The sequence below is a fragment of the Medicago sativa genome, chromosome 5 (assembly GCF_051527215.1).
Source record: "Medicago sativa cultivar Bolivia chromosome 5, Bolivia_mono, whole genome shotgun sequence".
Taxonomy (NCBI): domain Eukaryota; kingdom Viridiplantae; phylum Streptophyta; class Magnoliopsida; order Fabales; family Fabaceae; genus Medicago; species Medicago sativa.
Window position 1 is genome coordinate 73995654 of NC_140753.1, and position 21268 is coordinate 74016921.

The 21268-nt window shown below is 32.4% G+C and overlaps 2 protein-coding genes across 5 annotated transcripts; both read left to right on the plus strand.

Moving 5' to 3' along the window:
* Window positions 1–3313: 3313 nt before the first annotated feature.
* LOC146924894 (mitogen-activated protein kinase 10-like) lies at window positions 3314–10862 on the plus strand. 4 transcript variants are annotated; one of them, XM_085709856.1, is made up of 11 exons: window positions 3314–3779; window positions 5045–5453; window positions 5941–6068; window positions 6186–6245; window positions 6727–6876; window positions 6962–7117; window positions 7720–7916; window positions 8024–8125; window positions 9115–9257; window positions 9341–9430; window positions 9996–10862. In XM_085709856.1, exons 1-11 carry the CDS (start codon window positions 3765–3767, stop codon window positions 10001–10003), a joined length of 1458 nt encoding a protein of 485 aa, XP_085565982.1. In that variant the 5' UTR covers window positions 3314–3764; the 3' UTR covers window positions 10004–10862. The 4 variants fall into 4 exon arrangements, with proteins under 4 accessions (XP_085565982.1, XP_085565980.1, XP_085565981.1 ...); XM_085709854.1 differs by having other exon boundaries at window positions 10124–10862; XM_085709855.1 differs by lacking the exon at window positions 3314–3779 and adding an exon at window positions 3791–4450 and having other exon boundaries at window positions 10124–10862.
* A 6796-nt stretch (window positions 10863–17658) lies between these two features.
* LOC146924895 (uncharacterized) lies at window positions 17659–18693 on the plus strand. Its single transcript, XM_085709831.1, has one exon. The coding sequence runs from the start codon at window positions 17999–18001 to the stop codon at window positions 18467–18469; it is 471 nt and encodes a 156-aa protein (XP_085565957.1). The 5' UTR covers window positions 17659–17998; the 3' UTR covers window positions 18470–18693.
* The last annotated feature ends 2575 nt before the right edge of the window (window positions 18694–21268 follow it).

A 21268-nucleotide genomic window follows, 5' to 3' on the forward strand; every position in this document is an offset into this window, starting at 1 on the left:
CTTACTCATTTATTTGACATTTAATGTTGCCAATGTATATTACATTTTGATTGGTTGATATCATGAGGGGTAAATACCCTCTAAATAAGAGAGGGTAATCTAGAAAAAACCTTTAAACTATAAACTGACTAAGAATTACATATATACGACGAGAGTGTGGTTGCTGATTGAGATGGATTAAATTTCCATATTAGAGGTTAGACAACCTTTCATGCAACCAAAATACATATATAGATTTTTCTCAAAAATAAAAAATAAAAATAAATATATAGGTCTTTAATAAGTTTAGTTGATTATGCTTGCTTAGTCCAGATTTTTAAAAGTTTTGCTAACATGTTTTCTTAAGACATTATTTTTTTATTATTGAAAAATCAATTAGTTTTATCTACTCAAAAGAGTAATTTTAAGCTTTTAAAGAATTTAATATACGAGTTTCAAAAAATTATTTGGTAAAAAAGTCTCCATGAGCCCAATAGCGTAAACATGAAACATGCTTTAAATCAAGCATGTGCAATGTAGCGTAAGCATGTGTATTAATGTTTCCATGGCATTTTTTTTTACGCAAGCAAAGTTAGCATTCTATCTTAATTATTTAATAATTATTTATAATATAAACCAAGTAAATAAATAATTATTTGTAACAATGAAATGTTCAATACAATTGAGAATGGCACTTTTTTAATCGGACTTGAGCCATGCCATCTTAACTCATAAATTTCTTTAACTGCACAAAATTAAAGAACATTATGGATGATTGTGGGTACACATCACTAGTTAAGCAGGGGAATGTCTCAATTTTTGGTATGATGTTTTGCTAGCCTACAATTATATAAACATATGTTAAATCAATAAATTTATGATAGAAATTTTAAGATGAATGACATTGGAGATGCCACTTTTGTGTTAGACATCAAGATATTTGTAGATTTTCTCAAACTAAAAATAATCAATAACTTATAACAAAACATATAAAGTTTTGAATAAATTTGATAGCAAGATAGTAGATATCAAGCGATTTTTTGTCATCGAGGGAGATAATTTTGTCTTTTAATATCCAAAATAAAGGTGAACACAACGGTACTTACATAGTTTTGTTGAGTATGTACCTCTAATCCAATCAATTATTATTTTTTTACAAGTCCTAATCCAATCAATTATTGCCATGACATATTTTCATTTTAATTTATTTTAAAATAAATTCAAATGTTGAACAAATTTTGCATGGAGGGCATCGATACTCAACCAAACTCCAAAGTACCTAAGGTTTTACCGAAAAGAAAGTCTAAAAAATCATAAAATGCAAGAGATTTCTTATTTAAGTTCCGTGTATTTTCTATCTCTATACATCTAAAAATTGTGGAAGGATGGGACTGTGAACGAAGGAAATGAGAGGATCCAAATTCCTTTTTGACAAGAAAGACAATGATCGCATATGTGGTTTAAAGATAATCATGAACTATGACTATGGTTTTATAGGATGCCAATAGCATCACACCATGGAATCAATATGACCAAAATATTATGTTATTTGATCTTAAAAAAGTAAATGGTATTGAAATACCAGACAACAACAATAAGAGTTTTATAAAATATACTACCACCAAAGTTCTAGTTGTTGAAGAAAAAAAAGCTTAAAATGAACGGATTTATATTTTTTATAAAGCATATAGAGGAAAATTGGTCTCCAACCAAGCTATGCTCGGAGGAGTATGAGCAATGCTAGAGAGGATTATGGGAAGCAAAGTTCAAAGGCTGGAGGTAGGAAGTTAGTTAACTATTTGACCCGTGAACTAAAAAATGGGGTGGGAAATTAGTTCCCGTTAATTTGTTTTTATTCTTATGAGGCACAATAAGTCCCAAATATCCCAATTTCCTGGAGGGTGCCTACATATATGACATTGGAAAGTAGAAGAGAGCGACAAACATAACCCTAAACCATCATCCTAAGGGAAGGTCATGGAAGGAGATTTTGAAAAATTTTATCCGTGTGTGAAGATTTTTTTTGGAGATCAGTGAGATTTATATCCCTCCTACCAGGAGCAAACTAGAGAGCAAGGGAGGAATGAAGTTAAATATATATATGTACAACTTTTTTTGGAGATTGGTGAGATTAATATCCTTCCTACCTAATTTGAGTCTTGCCATATGGATGCAAAAATGGCTATCAAACGGCCTAACCGATTAGCTACAACAACTTAATGTTACTCTGTGGAAAATTAAGTAACATAATTTAACAACGTCAAGTGATTAGTCTTTGCTTTGATAACTTAACAATGTTAGTTTGAAATGATTTAGTTACAAACTTTCAAATCTACAAGAATTTAATTTAATTGAGTATAAGATACAAATGAATTTCATCTAATTATCACATTTGAATTGAGATCAATTTTAATAAACTTTAAGTATACATTTTTTTATATGATCAATCAATTAAAAAGATCATTCATAGAAAGACTACAACACTTTCAAGAAGACAATCTATCTCTAATCACAAGATTCTAAAAAGACAGTTAGGAGGATTGTCATTTATTGATAATTCCAAATAATTAAATGGTTTTTCTATCATGTGCAAATTTGCACATGTTAAAAAGTTTAAAGTAACATATTTGTATTAGAACTTGTGCATTTTCTATTAAATATATAATTTTTTTACTAAATAATCATTGTTTTTCAATAAATAGTTTTTTTTTGAAAAGGCATTTTTCAATAAATAGTTGTTATTTTTAGTTACTTTAACATATACAATATTGTAGATGTTAAACAATTTGTCAAAAAAAAAAATTGTAGATGTTAAACAAACCTTTAATTAAAATGTAACAAACTTATTTTATAATTCGACACTAAGGCCGCCTCATGTAACCACTAAGTTTTTTTTTTTGTTACATAAAAAATCAAATATTTTTTTGATAAACCGATTTTGTTATTGATTTCTTCATGTCAATTAAATCCTTATACTAAAGAACCTAATTAAGTCCTTGTGAGCATAACTTAATTGGTATAGACAATGCATAAAATATGCAATGTTCGGGATTCAAACCTTGACCACCAAAAAAAAAAAACCTAATGATTAAGTACTCAATCAAACTATAGAATCAAGTCAATCAACAAATTAATTTAACATATTTTTTTACAAAAATACAATAATTTAACATATTTTTTTACAAAAAATACAATCAATTATGGGACAAGATTTGCTTTATTTATTTGTTTGTCGTTTTTCCTTTAGAATATAAACTGACAAAAAAAAACCCTACCCTTTCACAAAATAAAATAACACATACATTATATAATAAGAATTTCATATCAAAATATTAACTTTAAAGAAGAAAAAAAATAGAATCTCATATCAGTATCTAACAAACAATGATTCTGATTCCTTAAAAAGCTCTCAAAATTGTTCAGAATTTGGTATCCGTACTTGTTTGCCTCATAATCTGTAACATTAACAAACGTGCTTTTTGGGGTATAAGCTAGTTTGGTAGGAAGAAATATTATGAGTGAGCTTTTATCACAAGGTTGGAGCTTTGTCCATTCAAAATTGTGGGCTGTGACTAACTTTGCAGTTTGGTGCGGTTGGTGTTGGAACTCTAACAAGGGTGCATGTGGGGTTATCTTTGGATCCTTTGTTCCTTGAAGGGTTAATTTTGGTAACCTTTGTTTGTTTCAGGTTGTTGAGAAATTGTGTCTCATCATCTTTGACTTAATAAGACTGCTTTTTTTCTGTTGGAGATTTTGTTGTTTTAGGTGTTATTGTTGCAAAAGAAATGCAGAAAGGAAAGGTATAATTTTCATTTCCAAACCATATTTAAATTACTCTAATTGCTTCACAAAAATCATTGTTTTTTTATTCTGTTTATATTAAAAAAATCGATTTTTTTTCCTTATATGAGTGAATTATGAAAGTTGCAAGGTACCCTATTAAAAAAATCGATTTTTTTTTTTCCTTATATGAGTGAATTATGAAAGTTGCAAGGTACCCTTTTGTGACAGTTAAATTTAACAATATTATGATAATAAAAATGTTGTTTTTGTTTTGTTTCTTGTTGGTGGTTGTTTCCTAGAATTTTCATTCAATCTTATGAAGTGAGTTGTTTTTGTTTATTGTCACGTGATATAATTTTTTGTCCCACGTTTTTGTCACTTAGGAAAGATGATAACAGCAAGAATGAAAAGATCTTATATTTTCAGCATATTTTTAGGGGTCTTGGATACTATCATTTGATGAATTTTGCACGCTTCTTCTTTTGACTTGTTAGGTGGCATTATTTCTTAGGGTTGTTTATCTTCATCTCAATCTACTCTTGTACTTTTTTTCCTTTCTCTTTCTTTTTCTTTCTACTTCTTCTGAGTTGTACTTTAGAAGCATTAAGTTAGGTATATCCTACATGGTTGACTATTTCAAAACATATTTTGAGTTGAATTAGAAGGAACTGTGAATTGGATGGAGAAGGTAAACTAGTTTTGGTTTGACAATGTCTCTTATGTTTGTAATTTTGTTATTTTGCTTGTGTTAGTTCAATCTATATGGTTAGGTTTCTGCAAATTTAATCCACTCTCTTTCTTTGAGCATATCATTCTCTATTACTGCTATTGTATTAGCTCCACAGTGTACATATACATGTTTGTATAATGTCTATCAAGTGTATTGCCTTATTAGTGAGTCTGATATCTCCTATATAAATTAGGCTAATGTTAACTTGTGCCCTCAAGGCACATGTTAAGATACTCATTATAGAAATACACATATCAAAAGGCGTGCATTCAACTTCTTAAAAGTTGTTATATTGTGTTTTCCAATGCAAAATTGCTCTATTTAGGTTGCTTAACATGTGCCCTAAGGGCACAAGTTAACATGACCCTATAAATTAATATCCCTTGATAATATAGAAAGAAAATTTATTTACTATTTTAAGTTCTTTCTGTCTATTGTGAAATTTTGCTTTCCATTTAGTGATTTAGCTTGGTTTATCTACATTCTAAGAAAATCGAATTTAGGGTTTTTTCTTTATTTTGGGTTTTGATAATCACTAGTTCTTTCTTACAGAAATCAATGGAGATGGAATTTTTCTCGGAATATGGTGATGCCAACCGGTATAAAATTCAAGAAGTAGTCGGGAAAGGTAGTTACGGTACTGTTTGTTCGGCTGTCGACACTCATACTGGTGAAAAGGTTGCAATAAAAAAGGTGCATGGTATCTTTGAGCATATATCCGACGCTGCACGTATTCTTCGTGAGATAAAGTTGCTCAGACTTCTTCGACATCCTGATATTGTTGAAATTAAGCACATTATGTTGCCTCCTTCTATCAAGGACTTCAAAGATATTTATGTTGTTTTTGAGCTCTTGGAGTCTGATCTGCATCAAGTCATTAAAGCCAATACCGACTTAACAAAAGAACACTATCAGTTTTTTCTTTACCAGTTACTTCGAGCATTGAAGTATATTCACACCGGTATTCTTCAATATCTAGTTGTCACTCATTCACAATTGTTTTCTCTAAATGCACATGTTTTTTAACAGAACATGTTAGTAATTAGTTGTTAGTAACGTTAATGGGAGGATTCATATGTCACCTTATCTCTCCAATACCTATGTTCCTCTGCCAGAACAACCAAACCATCTTATCACTCCATCTGAATGCATATGGTGTTGCTTGCTAACGGTTGCATGTTATGTTAGATGCTTTACTAAATCATAATTGAATTTGATACTGCATCATTCCTCCGCATTTCGTTTTACGAAAATGTTAGAATTTTGTATATTATCTTCTCTAACTATTTCATTCATTCCCTTTTTTTTTCACTTAAATTTGCATTGTACTTTTTTGGGTTTTGCCAAAATATTTCACCAGTTCAGCTTTTCTTTTGTATTCTAATTTGTTTACCATCACAAGTTTTCTTGCATTGATGTCAATATCATTCATCTAATACTTATTACAGCAAATGTCTATCATCGAGACTTGAAGCCAAAGAATATACTGGCCAATGCAAACTGTAAACTTAAAATCTGTGATTTTGGGTTAGCTAGAGTTGCTTTCAGCGACACTCCGACTACTGTATTTTGGACGGTATTCCATTCAAATATTATCATCCTATCTTTTTTCCAGCTGTGTGTGTGAATCATAGCAAAAGCCTTGGTAAAGTAGGTGCTGATGTTTTCTTGCTTATTGAATATGCTTCTATAGGATTATGTTGCTACAAGGTGGTATAGAGCACCAGAGCTCTGTGGATCATTTTACTCAAAGGTATGGTTTTTTCAAGATTCTCTCATAAATCATAACTTAGAAGTGGGTGAAACCAATGTTCTAAAAACTAGACCGGAGATCGAACCAGTGAGAGATTTCTGTCATGGTTCAATATTGGTTCTTTCGGTTCAACCATGGTTGAACGGATGAACCAACCACGGTTCAACCCCAGTTCAACCCAGCTCAACCAGACTAAGGTATAATGGGAATCAAACAAACAGGTGAACTGGCCTTCTCCCAGTTCAACCGGTGGTTAAGTCTTGTTTTTAAAACATTGGTGGGGCCTAATATGCGTACCATACCCCTAATACTTGATAGTTAGCTTCATGTGTAGAAATTGCATATCGATCCACAATACATGCTTTCTGTCATCTTTCCCATCAATATGCATGACCTGTGTTGCTGATTATTAATCCGCTGGTTATATTTATTTCTGCTGGATTTGTGTGCTAATGAGCTAACACTATGTTTTTTATTGTAGTATACTCCGGCAATTGATATTTGGAGTATAGGTTGCATCTTTGCCGAAATATTAATTGGGAGACCACTTTTTCCAGGAAAAAGTGTTGTCCATCAGTTGGATCTGATCACAGATCTGCTTGGAACCCCCTCAATGGATAGTATATCTCGGGTAATTTCTTTTTCTTCTCTAGAGAGAATGTTAACTGTATTGCTTATGCTTTTTCTGGTGGTGACAATCTTCGATTTGTATGCAGGTACGCAATGATAAAGCAAGAAGATACCTAACTAGCATGAGGAAAAAGCAACCTGTACCATTTGCACAAAAATTTCCTAATGCAGATCCTTTATCACTACGACTACTGGAAAGGTTGCTTGCCTTTGATCCAAAAGACCGGCCTACTGCTGAAGAGGTTTGTTTTTCGTGCTCTTTAGATAAGTGTAGTATTAAACAGTTATTTTAGCCGTAATTTACTGCTCAATATTGTCTAAATAGTGGTGCTGTAGTGTAGTGTAATTTTAACAAACCACTATTGTTCCACAATATGCAATTTAGTACAAAGTGTTGTCATTTGTCAAATATTTGCTATTGCAGTGCTATAGGCTATAGCTCTATAGCATAACAGAATTTGAACAAACCACTATTTTCTGCAATCTGTGATTGACAACACTGTAAGTGTAACTGCTTCTTGAGCTTAATAGCTTAGGATTTTCCTTTGGACAGTAGAAGGTATAGTTGTTAATATAGTTAGAGTTAGTCAATATTAGTTGGTTAGCTACATTATTTAGAGTTAGTTGAGCAATTAGTTAATGTGGTCAAAGTCTATAAATAAGACTACCATGTACTCAAATTACTATCTTTTGATCAATATAATTTTCTATTTACTCGAGTTATAAAGCTCTTTTTTCTCTTTTTCTCTTAATACTTCAATATTCTAAAAGCCGAGAGCAAGTAGATTGATATACAAATATTTTAATGCATTGTTCATTGATTTAAATGAATTGGTGTTTTCAGGCATTAGCTCATCCTTACTTCAAGGGACTTGCAAAAATTGAAAGGGAACCATCCTGCCAGCCCATTACACAAATGGAGTTTGAATTTGAAAAGAAAAGAGTAACAAAGGGAGAAATTCGAGATTTAATCTTCAATGAGATTCTGGAGTATCATCCTCAACTAAATGGAACTGAGAGAACTAATTTTCTTTATCCAAGGTTTTTTGGTTTATTTTCAACTACTTGTTTTTTTTTTTTCTAACGTATTTTTTATTCGGATGTCCACCCTCTTACTCTCTCCTTGTCATTGGTCATGTTCTTTTTAGTGCTGTTGATCAATTCGGAAAGCAGTTCGCTCATCTCGAGGAAACTGGTGATAAAAGTGATCCAGTTGTGCCACTTGATCGAAAACATGCATCACTTCCCAGGTATTATTAATGCAGTGTCTAATTGGATTTCACATGCCATTTGTGGTAATCTATGACAAAATTTTGACGATATATCACTTTTTTTTCTTTTTTTCTTTTTTTAATGGCAAATGTTAGTAATTAGCTGTTAAATTAATATTACTCCTTCGTCTGGGTTTGAACCCAGGACCTCCAACTCCTTATCCATTAGGATATCACTTATAAACTACAAAATAATTCTAAATTCAAGTCGTAAATCAATGACAAAAGAAAAGTCGCTGTCTATACAAAGTTTGACAATAGTAAGTGGTTGCCTACTAAGATTAGGTAGTGATCTATCAGAATGAATTTGAATTAAGCGTAACGAATAGGGATTCAAGATGAGATTTTAGGTCCCAAACAGATACACGCTAGGGATTCATATGTATTGGGTTCAGTCTTGTGAGATATTGATAACCATGTTACAGGGTACTTCAATCGTCTTATCATTATATTTTAGACAGGAATGGTATTCTATGACGAATGCTAAATATATTCAATTGAGATGCATAAAATTATGCCTATGCAAAAAGAAACTGTTATGACTACTGTGATACAAAATAGTTATGATTTAATCTATTGAATGTTTCTATATAGAAGAATAAAGTGTTAAAGTCGTGCTCGTCGAGCTGTTATTTTACATAGATGCCAATATGCATATTTCCAAGGTTAAATCACATAAAATATCAACTGCAGTGTTTATAATTATTAGTATAACATGCATGAGTACATACATGTTTAAAGAACAAGTGTCTATACCATGGTAATTGGTTAACTAGTTAAAGTTATTTCTCAACTATCTTATTTAACAAGTGTCTCGACACGGCCTGAGATGAAATCAACTAAAATATGGATGCATTTGCTTCCACGTGTTGTATATAACTGTTTCAATTCACATGGATCATAATTAGATTATATTTTAGGATTGTGCTGATTTAATTATTTTCGTTTTTTTAATCAATTACTGACAGATCAACAATTGTACATTCAAATATGACACCCCAAAAAGAGCAGTCATATATTGCTTCAAGCAAAAACCGGCAAACAACTGATGAGTATAATACTAATTATGCGGAATCCAGTGGCCTTCGGGGACTGCAAGTAATTCCACAGGGTATGTGATCATCATCTTCATCATAGTTTGTTTGATTTTTGTGCATTATCAATAACCATTACTTTTAACACCTTTCTTTTCAGAAACACCTGGTAAAGTTGTTAGGCCAGTTGTTAAATATGAGCATGGGAGTATTGTCAGTGATTCATATGATTCCAGGACATCTATGAGAGGTTATCTTCTTCCTTCTCAATCTATCCCCCTACATATTAATGTCAAATAAATATCTAGGGAAAAAGTGTATACAACTGCCTTAAACTTTATGATTTTTAGAATATAGGCACGATTAACTTTTACTTCAGCTCAAGAATTGTATGAAGAGAGTCTTATAATGGAGCAATTTATATGTTTGAGAGTGGTGATAACGAACGAGAACAAAGACAACAAAGTGAAACTGGTGAAATACTGAGATGGTTTCTTTTTCTTCCACTTCATAAATTATCAAATGTTCTATTTAATATTAAAGAACAACATAGCAAATTAGCAATAAAGGCATGTTCACCGGTGAGAAATTACCCCAAGTTAACTTACAAGTCTATTGTAACAACCGTAAGAGTTTTAGGGATTACTTGAGATTAAGTGAGAGTTGAAGGTTTCTATTTATAAAAAGCATGAAGTTTAAGGCAGTTGTAAATTATTTTTCCATTATCTAGCTCGGTGGATCCGAAATTCTTGTCCTAAGGAGAAATACACATTTTTGGATTAAAGATCGGATGATTCGTATCCTGACTTCAACAGATCTTTAAAATACAACTCGGAATAGGAGTCGTTCAATCATCATCCAATAATTGAAGTATATGACTACATGATGGCAGAGAATTTAATTCTTCGGTCAACAGACGAAGCTGACAAGTGTGTCTTTACAGGCAAAACTTACCCATCAATGTTAAATCAAGGCCGGACTAGCATCAGATTTAACCATAAGTATTGATACCAACACAAACGAAGAAAGGGCGAACAAAGATAGAAGATGATTGAATAACTATCGGCATTGGAACAAACTTGATGCAGTCTAAGGGTCAATGTTAATGGTAAGATTAATGGTGCCTGCCCCACTGCTCATGGAAAGGATGGAACTGTTCATGACAAGAATGTTTTCTTGTGAATAGTTTGGCCAGATGAGATATTCCTGTGGAGGGAAAAAAAACAAAGGCTATTTGCAGTGGAGAAGTGCTTCCCCTTAAAGAGCCAGCTTTTTCTTGTCATATAATGTAAAGCTTTGGTTACAGCTATCAATAAACTGTAGTTCTAAATTCAATTCACAGTCTTCTTTTAATTTGGATTCTATGCGGTGTGATTGCACACAATCATCCGCATCTGAATCATCTGATCTTGATTAGATGGTCCAAATGTGGTTGACTGCGTGCAATCAGGGAGTTGTGACTGCACATAGCCCAGCTCCCATTTCTCTCTGGCTTTGACATTGAGATGATTAATCACTTTTAACCACATAAACAAAAGTTTATTGTTTATGGTGGATTGTAATCTTTAGTCATGGCAGCTTTTTATTTTTATTCGAAATAATTTGAACTTTATAGCTGATTAAGTCCAGCTATCTACTCCAAACCAGTTTAATCTCATATATGAAAATGTTCCTTTGATAAAGTTCCCACTACCCAACAAAAAATCATTATTATTAGATTTAGATGAAACAAAAGAGTCATTTAATATGCCTATATGAGATGTTACCTAATTATTTTAAATTGTTCATTCCATTTTACAAAATCAGATTGATACAAAATTTTGTTGTTTTATGTATAAAAGAGTTTTTGTTTTATTAATCATAATTTTCTAATTGTGTTTTGAGAAGGTCTATTCAATGAAATATATTACTCACAAGTTTCTCCAACAATTTGATTACATTTGAAATTTTCCCATTGGTCCAAGTCCTTCAAATATTTACTCACTCACGTACAATAATAATGTGCATTTAAAATAGGTTTTTAGTGTTGACCAAGAATGCTCTAAAGTATGACAGTGGGAGAACTATATGGATTAGAATTATGTTAGTGTTGGTAAAATTTGTTTAGGGTCATTATTTTCACTGTAACAAATATCTTTATATCTTTGGAAATAGGTTTGTTGCATATATATAGTTCTATAGCGAAATAGATGCTTCATTATTTTAGTGGGATCTAACTTCAAATAATAGTGAAAGCATTTGTTCAAATATGACATCACCTAATTTCACAAGATTTTGAAAATGTGAATGAGCATGAATCCACCTTCAATCTCAATGAGAGCCCCCTCATTGAACCACATCTAGATTCTTTGGTGTCAAAGAATCACATAACTTATGTATGCGCATAATTTGAACCGACAAATAAAAAACCATGCAATTCACGCTCTAATTTTGATAAGACAAGTTCAAAATCAAACACCAATATGCGTGATTTATCAAATCTTGATTCAACGATTTAGATTGGCAACTGCCCGATTGTATAACGCGGTTGTATAAAAGTATCGGGAATCCAAATCGGAGCTACATTGGCCTTACCATGTGGAGGATTGATGTCACTTGTGCGGTCTTAAGTAAACTCAAGTCACATAGTACAAGATATGATCATCTTCTTTGTAGAGGGTGGCTTCCAAAATGTCACAATTAAGTGCTTTTCCTTTTAAATACACTTCTCATTTTAATGGAATTAAATTCATCACTATGGAAAGTATTATGCAAAGAAACACTAGTCCTACCACGTTGTGAGTTTATAGGAAATTATGCTTTGTGTATACCCAGGCCGGCCTACTATTGCAGCTAACATAATAAAAAAAGGCATATAGCTTAAAAACTCACATGATGCTTGGCTAGCTCTAACATGTATTGTTTTCTTATTTGCATTAATGCAAAATATTTACACTTTTTTACGAAGGAAAAAAAGTTCCATTAACCTAACATGTTAAGAAAATCAAAGAGTATATAATATACTAATGATGAAACCCTTTTTTTGTCTTAACCATGTGATTAATAAAAAAAAATAAGCCTTAGAGTTCGGTCAAAAAGTAAGTAAAATGGGACAACTTAAATCAAAGTGTGTTTTCGACAGATTTCACCTTAACTAAAGTTTATCAAAACATTCGACCAAATTAACCACTTGGTCAATGATGAAACATAGTTGAGATTGAGATATAATGTATTTGAATAAGGTTGTTTGATGATATGTTTTGGCATTTACTGCATATGCAAGCACCATAGCTGCAAACTGCAGACAGCGGGGCTCACAGATTAAAAGACTTTGGTCAGTTCATGTGCTGAACATTAAGTTAAACAGGTTGCGAAATAATACTCTTTCCTTCATCTACATGGACAAGTGTGAATATTCTTCACCTGCTAGTTGCATGCTTTTGTTTTTCAATTTTTTATTTTTTTTTATTTTGTTACAGACAATTACAAATACCCCCTTTTCTTATTTGAACATACTGTATTAATTTTCTTTAATCAAAGATAATTACTACTAATTCAATGTTGAGTTGTCATCAATTACTTTGTGATTAAGCAAGTTATTCAATATTAACAATCATAATTAAAAGTGTTAATTTTGTTGTTTATCTACTCATATATGGTGGGACAAAAAAATAGAAAATGTCATTATGCATGAGTAGAGGCCTACCATGTGAGATTTTCAAATTTTTTTGTATGATATCTTGATATGTCCAAACAATAGAAAGGATGAAAAGATGAAGATGAAAACAAGGTCTGCTCTAAAATGTGAAGACGCACTACACGCTCAGGTAGGATGTCCACACATTTGCATTAAGATTAGATACTTGATATATTGGAATTATATATATGTATATATGGTGGCATTTCACATGGGAAGGTGGAAAACCTTCCCACCATGGGTCAATTAATTTTTGCCATTTGATTAAATGAAGCACACTGTATTACCATGTTCTCACAGCACTAGATTTTTTTTTCTCATTATCTTCCTTAACCATTCTCTCTCCTTCATTCCCATTCCTCATCCACCTGCAAAAAAATTATTTTCCCACCGAGTTAGCCACCGAGTCAACTCGTTAGCCACCGAGTTCTTCATCATCGCCATTTGGAATGAGGATTTTTCAGGGCTATATAAGGGAGTTCCAACTCGTAGTGTGGAGATGGGAAGGTAGGCTAAAATTCAGGCAAAGTAGCCTAGTGGAATCAAGCAGCCTCCAAGGGGCTTTGTGCCATTTGACTTGTATCACAGCTCCCAGGAAAAATTTGATTCTTGCATATTTTTCCAAAAGTGTTTGGTTTTCCAAAGTAGTATTTTGTAAAATTCCCAATAACACTCATGAATAGATATGTTGGGGTTTTGGCGATAATGGAATCTGGGAACAGCAATCGCAAGCCGCAATGGCTGCTATTGTGGTGGTGCTGCTGGTATGGTGGGTAGAAAGGATGGAGGAGTTAGTTATGTTGGCTGGGTAGTATTATTTTTTTTCAAAACGGGATCCTGGGTGTTAAAGAAAAGCTTGGTTTTTGGCTAAAACGGGAATGTTGCATCATTCAGTTTAAGACTCATTTTATTGAAGAACAAGGATGATTTAGGTTGACTCGGACCGAGTCAACTCAGTTTAAGACTCATTTGCATGAAGAACAAGGATGATATAGGTTGGGAGTGTGTGATGTTGCTGGAGAAGAGAAGGTTGAGGATGATATAGTGTGGGCAGACCATTATAAAATATGTGTTCCCTTTCAATCTCATGGTTAAAAAAAAATTTCCCATGGTGGGAAGGGATTGTCCCTTCCCATGTGATCCGCCACCTGTATATATAAGCTCTTTCTTCAATTATAAGAGTATATAAATAAAGGTCCCATAGTATAGTATGATAGTATAAGAATTTGATCCAATTTCGTACAAAAAATGTTGGTACGGATCCCAATTAGCATCAGAAAAAAGAAAAAGAGTATTTATTATTTTAAAAATGAGTATTGGAAAATTGAATGGTGTAGAATAAAATAAAAAGGGAGAGTGAGTGTATGTGTATGTAGTGTGTGAATGTGACAAAAACAAAGGGATCCGAGTGGGACTGAGCACATGGAGTCCCATATGCCCAACACAACAAAATCTCTCTATACAATCCCAATGACCCAATCCGCCGATTGGTTTCCTTCTTGGAAACACCACCACCTCCCTTCTCTGATTATCCACCACACTCTTGAAGGGCCACCATCACTAAATGTGGGAGATCAAAGCTGCTCATTCCAATCTCTAGGAAATTTGTTTAGTCGAGTAACAATCACAAACATCACTATGTTGTTAATGTTTGCACTGCATCTTAATCATACATTTTGATCCTACACATCCTTAAAAAAAAGTTATTCCATGGTTATTGTTTCGGACTGGTCCAAGGTCCAATCATAAACCATAAAGGTCTAATAAGATGGTTATTCTGAAGTTGGACTACCAATGCCAACATGAGGCCGCGAGATAGAGGAAAAACAATTCGAAGTTAATTTAGGTCTTGTGATCATAGTCACACGGTTATCTGGACAACTTGTCAGAAAAGGCCCAATCGCCTAACAAGTATGCCTATATGGTAGCTTTAACCGCTTATAAAAGGAGTTATCAGACTCTCATTTGACGAAGAAACCACATTTCATCACACAATGCTTTGTCAACCCTCTCGTAAACATATAAGCTATAATAAGAGAGTTTGGTATATCTCTTGAATGATGTTTGCTTGTATGCTATGCAATTTGGTGGATCTCATATTTTCGGGGGTATTCATATTTGTTTTCAAGTGATATGATAAAGTAGACAATATGAATGGTTGTGGTTTGTTGATATCGTAAAACATTTTAAACCGTCCATTTATGAAAATTAACCTTATGTATATTATGACTATTTGCAAAAAGTAGACAATAACATAAGAAAAATGTCATATGAACTAGTAAAATCATGTTACTACTACTAATATGAGAATTTTATTAACAATTGGGTTAAGTCTAATACAATGTGTTGGACTCTCGAAATATAATGAATCAGTGTTTTAAATTTTGACCGAAAGAGATGCTCATATTTAATGTTTAACATTATTTCGAATAGGATTAACTTTGGAACATAAAATATACTAGAATGTGAGAGAATGTTTATTGCAACAAGTTTTTTTACCTATGAAAAGATTTTCATTCAAGACAATTAAAGACTTTCATTTATTATAATCGAATTTTTACAGGCAAATACTATTATCGATTCTATATATTGAATCCTCTAATAAATTACATTACCATAGTCATGACTCATGATGCTTTTGTTTTCACTTTTATAATTATGTGAGTAACATATATTTATGAATTTATAAATGACAGTTATAAATGAGACCGCAACTTCCCTATTCAAAAAACCAACTTGTCCTAAATTATTATGCAAAGTGTAGTATTTGATTTCCTTAAATTCCCAACTTGTTAATTTGATATGGGTAGGGTTTGACATGATTGTAGCATTTTTGCATGATTAATTTGGCCTAAAAGGGTTAGGGAGGGTTTTGTGGGGCTCAAGATGGGGTCACTAGATAGTAAATACGTGGCATTCATGCGAAGGATAGTGATGCATATCATGGAGCTAAGTTTTTTTTTTTTTAATTTTCTTTGACAAATTATATAGCTAAGCTAGCACATTACATAATTAAATTTTAATTTATAAATATGAATGAAAGAGAAGAAGAGAGTGGAGGAGCACATGGGTGGGTGTTAGGTTCAAGGAATTCATGTGAGCACATGTGCTTTCTCCCTTTTGTTTTGTGTTTTGTGGGACCATTTTTTATGCCCTCACATCTCAACTCCACAGCTCATAAATCAGTAGTACTACTACTAACGGGGTTATATTTTTCAGTCAGATTTTATAGACTTTATATTATGGTACTTTCACTTTATTTACCTCTCCATATATCCACCATTCTAGCTACATGCGCGTTTGCTTCTCATCTATAAAACCTATATTTGATTCAATCTTATTCTTACTGGCTAAGGATCCTTACAACCTATTTATCATAGATATTTATGGAGTTTTTTAAAGAGTAATGATATTTTGACATCCATTTGATGACAACTTTGTTGACAACCTTGTTTTTCTCACTTCTTATTGGTCAAAAACAATGGAGAGAGAAAAAGGAAGAGAGAGGATAACAACATCATGTGAGTATGAGAGAGAAAGTTGTCAAAAAGTGGTTGTCAAAATATCATTTCTCTTTTGTAAAATGCATGCGTTTAGCATGTGTTTAAATGATCATAAATATCTAATTTGTGGTATAACATAGTGGGTGATTGCTTGCCACTCGTTTGATTTTGATTGATTAGAGACTAATCTCTACATTTACCAAGTGGAAGATATGATCTCATTTACACATAAAATTCATATGGACTACTTCACTATGTCTCACCATATAGGAAATTGAAATTCACGTGGGTCTCTTAATTTTTTTTTTTTTGGAATGAAATGTAATCCACATATAAAATAATGAAATCTACATCAATTACGGTCAATAATTAAGAAAATATTGATTGGATAGTTGGAAGTTGTACATTGCTATGAGTTTAGTAGATTCTTTGTTATTGAAGAATCACGAATTTGATATAGTGAAGTGATATGAACTATCAAATATATATGAACCAAAAATAATTAATAATGCATTGTTGACATGAGGTTTTTAATCTTAATATGATGATATGATGGTTAAGACCAAGGACTACATGATTTCGTGAATGTAAATTCAAATTAATATTAATATTATTATTATTTTCACTTGTTACAATTTTTATGTATAAAAGATTAGTATTTCCACGACTTCAATTTTTTGGACCAACTATAAGACTAATAGTCGATTTAAGACTAACTTGTTTGTTCGAACCATAAGTCCAAAGTGGGAATCCAATTCAAAAGATTAGTTTATAAAGTGGGAAAATATTGCCAATTTGATAAATGTGATTTTGCATTCCTTCCACAAACTTAAAGTGTGTTGCTAATCTATTTTATTAATGTGAAACTCGCATTTGATCATGTCCAAGATTGAACATTTAAAGCATAATAGTAGTAACATAATATATCTTAAGTAAACCCTAATACCATATTTAAATTTGAATTTTGTCTAACCCAACCCCTTCAAAATCAATTTGTAATATATACTATAAAATAAGATGAAGACAATCTACTCCTTAAAATGCAATGTGAAAATCTTAATATACAGTAACATCTTTTTTGACAGCATACATATAACAGCATCTGATATAGCTGTTGTCAACAAAACAAAGACCTAGGTAGCTAGTTTTCTAAGCATGTGCTTCAATTGCATTTTGATTATTAATGAAAACAAAAAAGAAAAATTTTACACAGCAAAGGTGAAAAAAAGTAAAGACGCTCTTGTTGTGGAGCGTGAAAGTTATAGCCCATAAATACATGATATCACACAAACACATAACTTGAATTAATCCAAAAAAAACTTGGGGGGTTTCTTCTTTGTAATATTGTGTATATTGTGAGTCCAAAACCAGTGGGACCAGCTTCGTTGGCATTGACATTTCTAGACCTCAACTAATTTAACATCTTCCTCTTCTCCCTCTCCTTCCCTCACCCTTCAATATAGCATTAGCACCCTCATTCATATCATGTAACTCTCAACATTCATTCATAATTAACCCTCACTCACAATAATATTATTATTACTAAATACACTAGCTCTCTTTTTCTCTTTCTCACACATAACTCTTAAGTAACGTTACATATATATTATATTATATATTATATATATACATATAATCCATGGAAGAAGAAAACATGGAAGAAGAGAGAAACAGAATCATACCAACATTTCTCAACAAAAACATGAACACTACTACTACTGCTACTACTCAGGGTGTTCAAAAGTCTCTGCATGTTTTACGGCGAAGTCGAAGACGGTGCACAGAAGGTGGTGGTGGTGGTGGCAGCAAGGAAAAGATGTTGATAAAAGAAGTTGCTATGAATGATGTGAAGAGTGATGATTGTGCTGTTGAGGAGAAAGAAAAGGAAGAAAAAGAAGAAGAAGAAGGTAGTGATGATAGGGAAGAAGTAGAGAGAAAGATTCATGCATTGCAGAGGATTGTGCCTAATGGTGAGTCTTTTGGTGTGGACAAGCTTTTTGATGAAACTGCTGGCTATATTGTTGCTTTACAGTATCAAGTCAAAGCTTTGAAAGCTCTTACTGGTTTCTTTGAAAAGTTGGAGAAGGACAAGACTAAACTTGGAGGTTGATAGATATAAATGATTTCTTCATCAATTTCAACATCTTCAATCATCAATCCATCATATCAATATGGAATTCCTTAGGTTAGAGAGGTTCTTTTGTTTTTTTTTCTTTGTTAATTTTTTTATAGACTCATTAGTTTTATTTAGATTTTTTTTAAGTTTTACTTTTGGGTTTTTTTTTGTTGTACTTTTGGTTAATTGGGATCAAGGAAAATATTTCCCATTTCTTAGATTTTTTTATTTATTTTATGATTTTTTTTTTATTTCAAGTTTTAAATTTTCTTATTGGGTCTGAATCCTTGGATTATAAGGGGAATAAATCCTTATAATCCTTTTAATTTTATTTGACATGTTTTTGTGAGTTTATATTTATGTTTCTTGATAGTTTATCATCACCCTTGTTTCTAGGCAAAAAGAGGTTTGAGTAGGTAACATGGTATTGCATCACACAAATGTAGTTACGAGATTTAGGAAATTTTTATAGGAATCAAATTTGTGATCTTTGGAGTGAGGTGGGGTTTAACATGGGAAAGGGGAATTGTTTCCCACCATGGGAAAGTTTTTTTTGTCCATTGGATCAAATGAGAAACACAGCCTTATCATGGTCTATTAACACTTAATTACAATTCTCTCTCCACCATTCTACATATTTTTTTAATAGCCAATCTATTAAAAGAAATGCCCAGCAACAAGAACAACAGAGCAGCCCAGCAAAACAAGCATAAGCTGGGCGCTAGAGAGCCTAAAAACCGGAAGCAACCGTTCCATTCTTCCATCACGATTTAATTTGTTTTGGGTATTGCTGTCTGCTTCTATATCCATCCATCAAGATTTAATTTTTTCCCCTTTTTCAAACCTAGATTCCACAGCCCACACAATAAAGAAAGAACAATGAAGAAACACAAACTCCAGAAAGAAAAACAAAAATGATTATAAGAAAAGCAGTAATAGTAATCGATATACAAATATAAATAAAAGAACAACAGTGGCTATTGATTGTTAATATAATTCCACTCATAATTTTTTTTTTTTTTTAGTTTTTGTTTTCGATTTAATGAATGAAAGAAAGGACTTTTGTAGTGAGTAAAGTGAAAGGAACTTGCTGATGGTAAGCCATTCCTGGATTTTATTTTATGCTTGATGTTGTTGGTGGGTGATTGAGGGATGCTGGAGACCAGAGAGAGAATTGGAGTGAAAGACAAAGTGAAAAAATAATTAAGTGTTGATAGACCATGATAAGGTTGTGTTTCTCATTTGATCCAATGGACAAAAAAAACTTTCCCATGGTGGGAAACAATTCCCCTTTCCCATGTTAAACCCCACCTTGGAGTGAAGTTAGAATGGGTGAAAGTTCATGGTATTATTATGATGTGTCCTCTGTTGTTGCTGATGTATGGGGCTTTGGTGGAGTTTTTTCATCTTGGTCTGGTGGTGGGCCAGCCAATTGGATCCAAAAATCTGGATTGAGATCAGACACATTTTCAAAAGTAACATGGCACATAAATTACTCACACATGTTGTCATTGGTCCCTTTCTCTTTATTTTTTGTTGGTGAAAACTTTGTTTTGGTGGTGATTTTGGAATAGGAGTTGTTTGACTTTTTGGCTGTTAGCCACTACCAACACAATAACTTGGACTTGGGATGCTGAATTCTCAAAAGAGAAAAAAATAGAAGAGATTGCAACCATCTTGATGGGGAATTGATTCTCTCATTTTCCATTTTGGTCATTTTGAATCTCAACTCAACCTTTGTTCATGAGAGATAGATATCTTAGATAATGGAGATTAAAAACATGACCCCTCATGTTTTTTTTCAAACTGAGAGGATCCCCACCCATCTTGAAGAATTATGAAGTTTACATGATTTCTTGTCTTTTGATTTTCCATAATTTAATTCAATGATCCCACATTGATATTATGACAAAATCATTTTATCCATCCATGAATTATCGATAACTAGTATCTTACATTGTGAGTATTTTTTGGATTTGGATTCTTTAAAGTAAAAAACTTTGCATTTTTTGCATTTAGGTCAAAATTTAAGGTAGTTTTGTTTTTACAACATAACATTAAAGCACATACACACCAAACACTCTCTCTTGACGAATTTTTGCTTAAACGAGTATTGCTCTCGTTTTGGGACTCAACCCAACACTGTATGACACGAAATGTAGAGAATTCAAATATATATTTCTCTTTAAGTATGATTAGAATCTTTGTGCGCAACTATATAGATTGATGAATCTTAAATATCTTACATTGTGTTATTTCTCTTCTGGTATATCTTCGGAGACTAATTTCTTTAGCAACATGGAATTATAAAAGTTTGGTATAAGAGCGACAAAAAAAAAAAAATCTCAAAAATTTCAATGCAAACACATTTTAAGATTAAACGTGTGTTTGGTTTAGCGATGCGTTTGTCATTTGCGCGGTGAAAAACCAGGTTGACAAAAAAGCTTGGTTTTCAAAATTGGTGATAAGTTGCAAAATGCAAATAATGAGAAGAACCACAAACTTAGCAAGAGTGCATAAATTCTCTGCTGACACAGTCACATACTAAGGATGAATAGCATATAGACAACCTATTTAGCTATAACCAAGCTATGCCACATTTGTGATCCGAGGAGAAGTAAAACTAAAAAATAAAGCAAGAGGTACGAAAAGAATTAAAGAGATGCAAGTAAATTTCGGGCACAAGATCCGAATGAATCAAAGAAATTAAATACTCCTAGAAGATAAGATAGAATAGAATGATAGAACCCAGCTAGGTAGGTCTGAGCAATGTAATAGTACAACAGTCACTAT